At 42.6% G+C, this 11,416-nt stretch overlaps 1 protein-coding gene and 1 pseudogene across 1 annotated transcript in view; both read right to left on the bottom strand.

Moving 5' to 3' along the window:
* Positions 1 to 11,416, bottom strand: part of EFCAB6 (EF-hand calcium binding domain 6) — a 322,393-nt gene that overhangs the window by 295,835 nt on the left and 15,142 nt on the right. The window contains 1 exon segment of the mRNA XM_006866905.1: positions 760 to 848. Coding sequence (XP_006866967.1) covers positions 760 to 848 — 89 coding nt within the window.
* Positions 10,853 to 11,416, bottom strand: part of LOC102817400 — a 2,251-nt pseudogene continuing 1,687 nt past the window's right edge.

Genomic DNA, 11,416 nt, shown 5'->3' with positions numbered 1-11,416 from the left:
TGGTGAGGATTTTTGTTTTCTTGACATTGAGATGTATATCTTAATTCTTCTATGGCCTTACTTATTCACTGGCCAACTTTCGCATGCATATGAAGCTACTGGAAAATACCCCGGCTTGGGTCTGGCGCACCTCAGTCCTCAAACTGACATCTTTGTTCTTGAACATTTTAAGAGGTCGTGTGCAGCAGATTTACCCAATGCAATCCCTTGCCTGATATTTCGACTGCTACTTCTGTGAATGCAGATTGTGGATCCAAGAAAAATGAAGTCTTTGACAAGTTCTATCTTTTATCCATTTATCATGATGCTATTTATTGGTCCAGTGGTGAGGTGTAATCCATACTAAAGGTCGTGGTCTTCAGTAATCGGCAAAGGCCTGAGCCCATCAGAAAGAAAACTCAAATGTTTTCCATTAACACAACTGATAAGAGAAGTGGTTGTTGTTGTTAAGTGCCTTGGAGTCAGTTGTGACTCACAGTGCCCCTGTATAGCCCCTGTATAGGGTTTCTGAGGCTTTAAATCTTTTACAAGAGTAGAAAGCCTGATCTTTCTCCCATGGGCTCAAATCACAGACCTTCTGGCTCACAGTCCAATGCTCAACGTAAGCAGTTAGAGAAATGATCACACTTGTGAGACCCAGAAAGACAAGGCAGACCTGATGAGTTTCAGTTCTCAGAGTCCTCACTGTAGGTATGATGTTGTCACTCTGATTCACTGGTTCCAATTTCACACTTTGACGTGAGGAAACAAAACACTTACCTCTTTATAAGATTTACATTTAGGTCCATTCCACCGAACTTGGACAGGAAGTCAAGGTACGGAACAGCACCTGAGCTGGTGAGGGGCGTCTATATCCAAAGAGAAGAAGAAGGCAGCACATTAGAGGAAGACATAAGGTCTCACAAACGGACAGTGCAGTCAGTCTTTGCTTTGCAGTTTGTGCCAGGAGACACTGATATGGTTGATACAATAACCATCACTATGATTTTGACTCGTAGTGACTCTGCAGAGTAGAACTCCCCATAGGTTTTCTAGGCTGCAGTGTTTACAGGGGAACAGGGGCAGGTCTTTCTCCCATGGAGCCAATGGTGGGTTCGGACCACCAGTCTTCTGGTTCTCAGCCAAGTGCTTGGCCATTGCACCAAAAGGCTCCGTACTAAACACTCACAACAACTTCGTCCAGGCGTCTGGGTTTCTATGTACCCTCAGCAAACCAAGTGCAAATAGCATCAAAGAACGTCACTCTGTGTGCAGTTCAAAGTCAACAAGTTAGCTACAAAGTTACTGAAAATCTCAACCCACAATCTATGGAAAATTAATACAACATGAGCAGAAACAGACCCTAATGTATTAGCGCCAAGAGGCAGAGACCACAGCACGATTTTACAGTTTGAGTCCCAGTGCCAGGTGAACTTCTGTGCATTTATATACCTTTGAGATAGAAAAAGTTAGTCTTAAATTCAAAATGCTACACAGGACACTGCTGGACCAACATGGACAGTATTGTTTTTGTTGTTATGTGCCATGGAGTCAGTTCTGACTCAGCGCGACCCTGGGCAGGGTTCCTGGGGCTGTAAATCTTTATGGGAGAAAAAGCCTCATGTTTCTCCCATGGAGCAACTGATAGATTTGAACTGCTGACCTTGTGGTTAGTAGCCGAGCTCATAATCCACTATGCTACCAGAGCTCCTGAATATAGACAGTAGGTAAAATAAAAATATTATCTCCCTTCTAAATTTGCTCCAGTGGAAACTGTACTGTGATTACATGGGAGAAGAATTCTTATTCCTGGAAAATACACATTCAAATGTTTTGAGGTGATGGCTGTGTGCCATTGAGTCAGTTCCGACTCATAGAGACCCTGTATAGGGTTTCCAAGCCTGTAAATCTTTACGGGAACAGAAAGCCTCATCTTTCTTCCGTGGAATGACTGGTAGATTTGAACTACTGACCTTGCAGTTAGCAGTCCAACTCGTAATTCAATACACTATCAGAACTCCTGATATTTTGGAACAAACAGTTCCAGAAAAAAAATATCATGTATTCGTTGTCTATATATGTAGTGTACGTCTCATTTGTAGATACACACACTCATAGGGAGAAAGCATATGATCAAGTAAATGGGGTAAAATATCAACAGGCCAACCTGGGTAGAGAGTATATGGGTACTATTATTCTTACACATTTTCTGGAGGTTTGAAATCACTTCTAAATAAAAAGTTAATTTTTTTTTTGAAAAAAATGAAAATCATGACTTCAGAAACACTATAATGAGGTTAAAATGAAAATAAACATAAAGTCAACATGTCATAAATATATTTTATTAAGTTCAAAACAAACAAACATTCAAACTACAATTTCCATACAGTTGAAGCCTATACCATCAAATCTGATATTTGCTTCGTCCTTAAAATTCCAGTCTCAGAGCCCAGCATGGTTATCCTCATGCTCCCCAAAGGGGAAATGTCTGCTTCCTGTTTATGACAGTTAAAATTTTGGACATGGGATGAGTGGCTCATGGGGGAAGGAGGGACTCAGCAGAAGACGTTTCCTAGAAAGGACACCCACGACTTCTATGTCCAATAGGGCAATTTTCAGTAGAAATAATCGTTCATAAACATTTCACTGATTCCTAATTTTCTTAGAAAAGGTCAAGAACAGATTCTATGTGTAATTCAAGAGAATTCTTGGATGCCCGGGCACATTTGGTGATGACAGGGTGTCTAAGAAAGGGAAGAATCTTACATTCATAGAGCACATGTCCAATGAACAACACTACTCTTGGTGTGCAGAGACCTGGAGTTAGAAAACCAAAAGGGAACATTTTTCAGATGAAAAAGCTCAAGAGAGAATTGAAGCCGCAAGTTGTACTATAGAGGGATTCTTTGGGCAAAAAAAAAAAAATGTGAATGATGCAGAAAGCATCAAAAGTAGCTGGAAGGAATGCACAAGAGTCACTGTACCAAAAATAATTACCGGTTGACATTCAACCATTTCAGGAGACTGCCATTGATCAAGAGTCACTGGTACTGAAGGAAGACGTTCAAGAAACACTGAAGGTATTGACAAAAATCAAGGCTCCAGGAATTGATGGATATCAATTGAGAGGCTTCAACAGATACAAATCTTAGAAGCACTTATTCATCTTCGTCAAGAAAGTTAGAAGAGAGCTACCCGGTCAAACAGCCACAAGAGATTCATATTGATGCCCATTCCAAAGAAAGGCAATCCAATGGGATGTGGAAATGACTGAACAAGATCATTAACCTCACATTCTAGCCAAATTCTGCTGAAGGTAATTCAGACAAGGCCGTAGTCGTACATCAGCAGAGAACTGCCTGAGTTCAAGTCAGGATCATGAGAGGACAGAAAACCAGGGATATCATTAGTGACATCAGATGGATCTTAGCTGAAAGCAGAGAATTCCAGAAAGACCTGTGCATTATTGACTGACCAAAGGCATTCAATATTGACTGCCCGAAGCCATTCAATGTCAAAGGCATGGTGTATCACATATCAGGAGTAGCAACATTAGCAAGAACAGAGTCAATACTTAACCGTATTCATATGGAACCTGTGCATGGATCCAGACACAGTCATTCAAAGAGAACAAAGGGCTCAGGGAATCGTAAGGAATGTTACGAAACAAAATGTGCAGAAATTGCTGAACGGAAAACTAATTTGCTCTGTAAAATTTCACCCAAACCATAATTTAAAAAGAAAATGAACTGATGTATTGTGCTGGGCAAATTAGCTGTAAAAGACCTTTTTTATTTTAAAGTGTTCAAAAGCAAACATGTCAGTTTGATGACTAAGATGTACCTGACCCAAGCCATGGTCTTTTCCAATCGCCCCACGTGCATGTGAAAGATGGACACTGAGAAAAGATGGAAAGAGAAGTAAACACCCTTGAAGTGTGGTGTTGGTGACTAATACTGAATACACACTGGACCTGCCAGGAGCATAAGCCTGTCTTGGAGGAAATGCAGCCAGGATGTTGTTTAGAAGCCAGGATGGCCAGACTTTGTCTTACATGCTATGAACACGTCACCAGAAAAGACCAGACCAGACACTAGAAGGGGGCATCCCTAGGAACTGAACTGTCTTCCAAAAAATGTGTTGTAGATCCTAATTCGTACAGTTGTGGTTCGGGAGCTTTGGTGACACAGAGGTTAAGCACCTGGCTGCTAACCAAATGGTGGATGGTTCAAACCCACCAGCTGCTCCACAGGTGACAGATGTAGCAAATTGCTTCTGCACAGATGTGCAGGCTTGTAAGCCTTCTGGGGCAGTTCTGTGCTGTTCAGTAGGTTACTATGAGTTGAAGCTGATTCGATGGCAGTGCGTTTGGTTTGGGGTTTTGTACTGTGGTTATAATCCCACTTGGTATTCAGTTGGTTTGTTTTGCTAATGAGACAGTGTTAGTCTTGCCTGAATCAATGTCTGTTGAGACAGGGTTAGTCTTGCCTGAGTCAATGTGTTTTGAGACAGTGTTAGGGTTGTTGAGTCAAGTCTTTTGAGATATCAAAGGAGCAGACTGAAGCAAGGAAGCCGAGCTGGGGGACAACAGGCATCACACACATAAAGATCAACCAAGGAACTAGGGCTCTCCCCCAACAGAGGGCTGAGAGACAGACAGCCTTACCCTAGAGGTGACGCCCTAGCCTCCTGAACAGTGAGGAGGAAATAACTGTGCATGGTTAACACTGCCCACTGGCAGCACTAGAGAACTGAGGAAGTCCAAGTCAAGTTCGGTCAAGTGGAGAACCAATGAAAACAAGAGAACCGTTCCATTAAGGTGGAACAGCAAGATGATTGCAACAATGGACTCAAATACATCAGCAACTGTCGCCCAGAGCTAGGCAATGTGTCGTCCTGCTATACACAAGGTCTTAGACTGCACCTTACAACCACAAAAACAACTTCCAGTATTTTACATGCACTAATTCCTCTAACCTTAAAACCACCTCCCGAGGGGGCCAGGGGCTGCATTTCACGGAGCGGAGGTGTAACCAGCCTGCCTGGTTTTGCAACAAAGGACAGAATTCACCCATTGCATTAACCATCACCCCGGATGAGAAAGGTAGCCCTGCAGACTGGGAAGCATTGATGGTTCACACTGTAGTGTGGGATCTAACACGGAATCGAACGTGGCAGATATGTGATTGGTGTCCAATTATTGGTCATGATTGGTCTCCAAAATTAACCCAAGAACTGTGTTAGACAGATTAGCTTGCTCAGGCCTCGGTTTTTCAATCTTTGTGATTCTGGCCAAAAAAAAGAGAGAACTGCTTTAATGAACCAAAACCATCCCTAGCTCAATCCCCAAAAGCAAATTCTTAGGCTCGTATTGGGAGGTGATAGATCTGAAATCAGTATCCATTGTGTTGAACTTTCTTTTCAAAGAAGACTTCTCTGCCCCCAATCAGAGGCACCAGAACAGAGCTTTATTTTTCCCTGGCTGCCAACTGCGAGGGGGCTGTAAGAAGTCCCCGGAAGAATTCCAGTGTCTTTTAACACCATTTTTCATGACTTCATGAAGAACCCTTGTATTCATTTTTTAAAACAATTAGCATTCAGAGACTCTCAGGCATCCACATTAAAAAGAAAACAAACAAACAAACAAACACCTCATATCACTCTTAGCACAGTCACTAGGAGTCGGTACTGACTTAAAGCAGTGGGTTAGTAACGCAGACTAAGGTATGGGGCAGGTTACAAACAGTGCTTCTTGGTCAAAGGCAAAGACATCCTGGGAAGCAATTTCTCACAGGGTTCCTGAAGCAAAATGAAACCTCAATTAAGTTCAGGACAAAACTGGAAAACCCTTCTCTCATTTTAAGGTAAAACTCACTTTACGAGTTTCCACTTCAGTGTATGGTTAATTGCTGACATGAATTCATGTAAACATCTAAAAGAACCTATGAGCTCCCAGGTCCTGATGTGGTGCTGCAGGATAAGCACTGGACTGCTAACCACAAGATCGATGGTTCAAACCCACCATTTACTCCTTGGAAGCCCTATACAAGGTCTCTGTGAGTTACAGCTTACTCGACAGCATTTAACAACAACAACAATTATGGAGTCCTGGTGTGGTACTATAGGGTAAGCACTGGACTGCTAACCACAAGCTAACTGCAAGGCTGGTGGTTTAAATCCACTAGTCACTCCTCAGAAACCCTATATCGGGTCGTTAGGAGTCATAATCGACTCAAAAGCACTTTTAACAACACGAGTTGTTTCCCCTCCAAAGACGGGGAGAGGAAGCCCTGCCCTCCATTCTCCTGGAAATGCACCCCACTCCAGACTCCTCGATTCACACACCCAGGTCATAGAGGTGCTGAGTTTTAGAATAGATATATGTGCTTAATATTGAGGGTTAACCAGCAGGATCTGCTTTTCTCGTTTTTCAGAGGTCTTTGAAGTACTACAGTTCTTAGTGACTCCTTGTCAAAACAGATGTAGTGTTCCGGGTGTGTCTGTTAAAAACAGATACACATTTCATATTTTCTGTACTTTTTCTTCTTCTGCATAGCTGATTAGCTTGGGAAGATTGTCAAAATTCTAAATGAACATTAGATCATGAATATAAGGAGACAGTAGCAGGAAATGATATTTTAACTCTCCATTTGGTGCAAAGTACCCGCTAAGCTGTCTTTCTGAGGAAACAGATACCACCTTGCCAAAGACAAACGTTCTTAACCTGTCAGCTGCTCTTCAGAGAAAAGGCCTGATGCTCTGCGACCAGAAAGATGACAGCCTTGGCAGCCCTCTGTCCTGTAGGATCAGCACTGGGCTGCTAACTGTAACGTCGGTGGTTCAAATCTATTAGCCGCTCCCCAGAAACCCCGTACAGGGTCGCTATGAGTCAGAACCACTGGACCGCACTTCACAACAACAAACACAGTTGTGACAAGTTTGGAACAGTCTCGAGGGCACCTAACTACAACAGCAGGTATAGAAAGGCGCTCGGGTGGTACAACAGTGAAGCACTCAGCCTCTAACCGAAAGGTTGGCTGTCATAACCCACTCAGCAGCACCAGAGCTGTAAAGGCTACAGCCATGAAAATGCTACGGGGGCTGTTCTACATCATCACATGAGGCAAGGCCACTATGAGTTGGAATTGACAGCTACAGTAGACATAGACGTAAATGTAGATGTGACTATATGTATATATGTGTGCAGGGGAAATCCGTATTTTCTAGATCTCTGCCCAAGGAGCCCTGGTGGCACTGTGGGTTAGGCATTGGGCTGCTAGCCACAAGGTTAGTGGTTCAGACCCACCATCTGCTCCACAGGAGGAAGATGAGGCTGTCCACAGATTTACACACAGGGTCACTCTACGTCAGATCCGACTCAATGGCACAGGACACCTGAGAGCGCTCTGCCTACACAAGGGGTCCAGGGGCAGTGGCTTCTGAGTGGCAATGACCAATCCTAGTGCTCTGACCCCAGATTCTGAATAGCTAAGCGAAAGGAAACATCAGATTAACCCGCACATCCACAAACTTCAAAGCGTCAGTCATGGAAGTCAAGGAAAGATGGCAGAACTGTGCCAGAGAGAAAGACTTAAGAGATGCTACAATGAAATGAAGCAAGTGATTCTTACATGGACCCTCCAACACATTGCTGGAACCCCTGGGGAAAACTGAAGGGGTTCAGGGACTGGGATGGCCGTAAAAAGTCGGATGTTAACATCCCGATTTGTGATGAAACATACTGTGTATTTTTGATGAATACACTTTACTCAGAAATCATTCAGGGAAAAAACCAAAACTGTTCATTTCTCTATACACATAGTCTTCACTTAGTGATGATCACACCTGACACTTCACATTTATAACAATAGTAAGACTCTACCTCCCAACTACTTTCTTTGCACATTAACAGTGTACATCTGGCAGTTAATGAACAATGAGGTACAGGGCAAAAGTAACGTTGGCTGGATGGTTAAGGTTCTGGGTCAACGTGGGTGGGCCATGATTTTGTGGTTTGGCAGTTACACAATGACATCATTTGGCAGTTACACAATGACGTGATTTGGCAGTTACGCAATGACGTGATTTGGCAGTTGGGTAATGATGCAGTCACCCTACGTTTTGCATCGATGTGGTCATCCTCCACTATTGCATAATGCCGATTTTCACGTTAACAACCTGGTCTCTGAAACCTAACTGCACCAATAAGTGAGGAAGAGATGTATTTCCAACTTTTCTGTAACTTTATTATTTAAAAAAAATAAATAAAATGGACAAAGTAAAAGAAGAATTTGTGCTTCTGGTATGGCAAAGAGAGCTCATCACAGACCAATCTTCCCACAGAAAACAACTTCAAAATCTGGTCAAAATACAAATTCTATTTAAAGGCTCTGGGGAGTGAACGAAAGTAGGCAGATTCTGGAGGGAAGTCAAAACTCAGCAGAAGGGACTGGTACGTAGAGAGCCTCCTGTTTCGAGGGGCTTTGAGGCTGAGGGCCGGCCACAGTCACTGAGCAGCACAGAAAAGTCACAGCACCGAAAGAGACCCCATTGTCTTTCTGGGCCAGTGATGCAGTGCACAGAACCCAAAGTAAGCACTAGAAAGTGGACAAGGGGAGCCTCAAAAAGCAGAGAAGAAAACATTATTTAGATGTATGAACTCTGTCCAAATTTCTAGAAGACCTCTAAACCACAACCAAAACCCTCAGCGGACTCAAAGCGACCCTAGAGGACACAGTAGAGCTGCCCCAAAGGGTTTACGAACTGTAAATCTTTACAGAGCAGACGGCTTCATCTTGTTTCATGTGTAGCTGCTGCTAAGCAGCCAATGCTTTGATCACTGTTACACCAGGGTGCCTGAACCAACCAAGTGCAGGTCAGGCTCAGAGCAGCGCAGCTAAACATGAAAGAACCGAACTGAAATAAGAGCAGGAGGGACACAGTTCGCAGGTTCGTTGCCTGCCTGAAAAATAAAAACCATCAACACTTTGTGGGGGAATATAACATACCCCAGACTCTCATACACTCACCATGATCACGACTGCTGTTGAACGAACAGCCAAAGCTGTTTGGGCCACTGAGCACTTGAAAGATGGCTAGTGTAACAGGTAAACAGGATTTTTCATTTACTGTTAATTCTTTTAAAATATAAAACTAAGACTTGATTCAGTTATTGTTTGAAGGAAACATACACTAAAATATTTGTGAGTGATGAGGTACACTTTTGATTTGAAACTTATTTGTGTTTGAAACTTACTTTTATTTGAAACAACTAGATATGGGAATCCACTGTTTCAACTGAAAATTTAATGAACTCTAAGTACAAATCAAGTATTTCCGATGAAAATTTAACATCCAAATTGAGATCTACTCTAAGTATAAAATAGCAGACTATGAAGAATTGGTATTGTTGTTATGTGTCATTGAGTTGGTTTTGACTCACATGCACAGAATAAAACACTGCCCAATTCTGTGTGATCCTCACAACTGTTGCTGTGTTGGGTCCATCGTTGAAACCACTATGCCAATCCATCTCACTGAGGGTCTTCTATTTTGCCGACTCTCTTAACCAACCATGATATTCTTCTCCAGGAACCATGATGGTGCCTCCTAGCCACACGTTCTAAGTACGTGAGACAAAAATCCAACGACTTTCACTTCAAAGGAGCACTCTGGCTGCACTTCTTTCGCCACATATTTGTTCATTCTTCTGGAAGTCCATGGGCTATCCAATAGTCTTCACCAATGCCTTAATTCAAAGGTCTTTGGTCTTCCTCACTCATTGCTCAACTTCAGCATGCATATGAGGTTATTGAAAACACTATGACTTGGATCAGGTGCACCTTAGTCCTCAAAGTGATACCTTGCCTTGCATCATTTTAAAGAGCTCGTTTGCAGATTTGGCCAATGTCATTGAATTTCTTTCTTCACTACCAGTTCCGTGGGCACTAACTGTGGATACAAATAAAATGAAATCCTTCACAATGTCGGTCTTTTCTCAGTTGATGATGATGTAGCTTATTGGTCCAGTTATGTCCATTTTGGCATCCGTTACGCAAAGATGTAACCTGGACTGAAGGCTGTAGTCTTTCATCTTCATCAATACATACTTCAAGTCCTCTTTGCTTTCAGCGAGCAAGGCTGTATCATCTGCAGGTTGTTAAATGAGTCTTCCTCCAATCCTGATACCATGTTATGCTTCATAAAGTCCAGTTGCTCAGATTTTTTGCTCAGCATACAGACTGTGTATGTATATTGTTGTTGTTAAGTGTTATCAAGTCAATTCTGACTCATAGCGACCCTGTATAGAGTTTCCAAGGAGCAGCAGGTGGGTTTGAATGGCCAACCCTTGTGGTTTACAGTCCAATGCTGACCCTACAGCGCCACCCCAAGAGTCCTAGTGAAAGGATGTAACCCTGACTCACGTCTTTCCTGATTTTAATCCACAGCGCCCACGTGTTCTACTGGAATGGCCGCCTCCCAATACACAGGCTCCTCAGGAGCAAAAGTAAATGTTCTGGAATGCCCGTTCTTTGCGCTGTCATCCATAATTTGTTATCATCCACGCAGTTGAATGTCTTTACAGAATCAATAAAGCACAGGCATTCTCTGCTTTCAGCCAAGAGTCATCTGACATCAGCCATGATACCCCTCATTCTTCATCATTTTCCGCATCCACTGTGAATTTCTGGCAGCTCCTGTCAATGCACTACTGCAACTGTTTTGTTTGGGGGATTTTCTTCTTCTTTTTTTTCATTTTACAGCACTTTATGACAGATTGTTAATATTCACCATTTTGGTAAATGGTTTTAAAGTTCTACTTCAGTATTTTTCTGCTACTGGTTTCCAGGTAAGAGTATTGTTCAGTGATTGTTTAAGAGATGTTAATTTGATTAAACAGTTTATCCTTAATGCCTGAGACATCAATCCATGGATAGCTTCTATGGTAGTGTTACAGCTGTCCCATGTAGCTTTGGCAAGTTTGTCTTCTGACTTTCAGTCATGTTTCTAAACCCAACATGAAACTCCCTCGTCCTAGCTGCCCTGCTGACTGCTCCAACTTTTCAGACAAATCAAAGATTTAACCCATAGTGTAGTCTGCATTAAGTAAGCAAGCTAGAAGAGCTCAATGTATTCACCTAGTATTTATTCCATAAAAGTTCAAGCAATTTGAGATCCAAAGAGGATTTGAAACATGAAACTTCCAAGGCATAACACTGTTTTCAGTGAACACCAAAGTCTTCTGTTTTAAGTGGGATAGTCTGGTACTCAGATGGGCCTTCCTCGGGTGGCTTGTAGACCTTTGGGTGTCTCCTAAAGGCACCAAGCTTCACTTTCCCTACAGATATTGTGCTTGTTGGATCCATTACGACTGCTACGAAGGCTGTTTCTTTGATATCTCAAGCGAGTAAAGTTTTGCTAAAGGTAATACAGAAAC

Source organism: Chrysochloris asiatica, unplaced genomic scaffold (genome assembly GCF_000296735.1).
Source record: "Chrysochloris asiatica unplaced genomic scaffold, ChrAsi1.0 scaffold00097, whole genome shotgun sequence".
Lineage (NCBI taxonomy): Eukaryota > Metazoa > Chordata > Mammalia > Afrosoricida > Chrysochloridae > Chrysochloris > Chrysochloris asiatica.
Note: the sequence above shows the minus strand (reverse complement) of the source record. Positions and strands in the feature narration are given on the sequence as shown.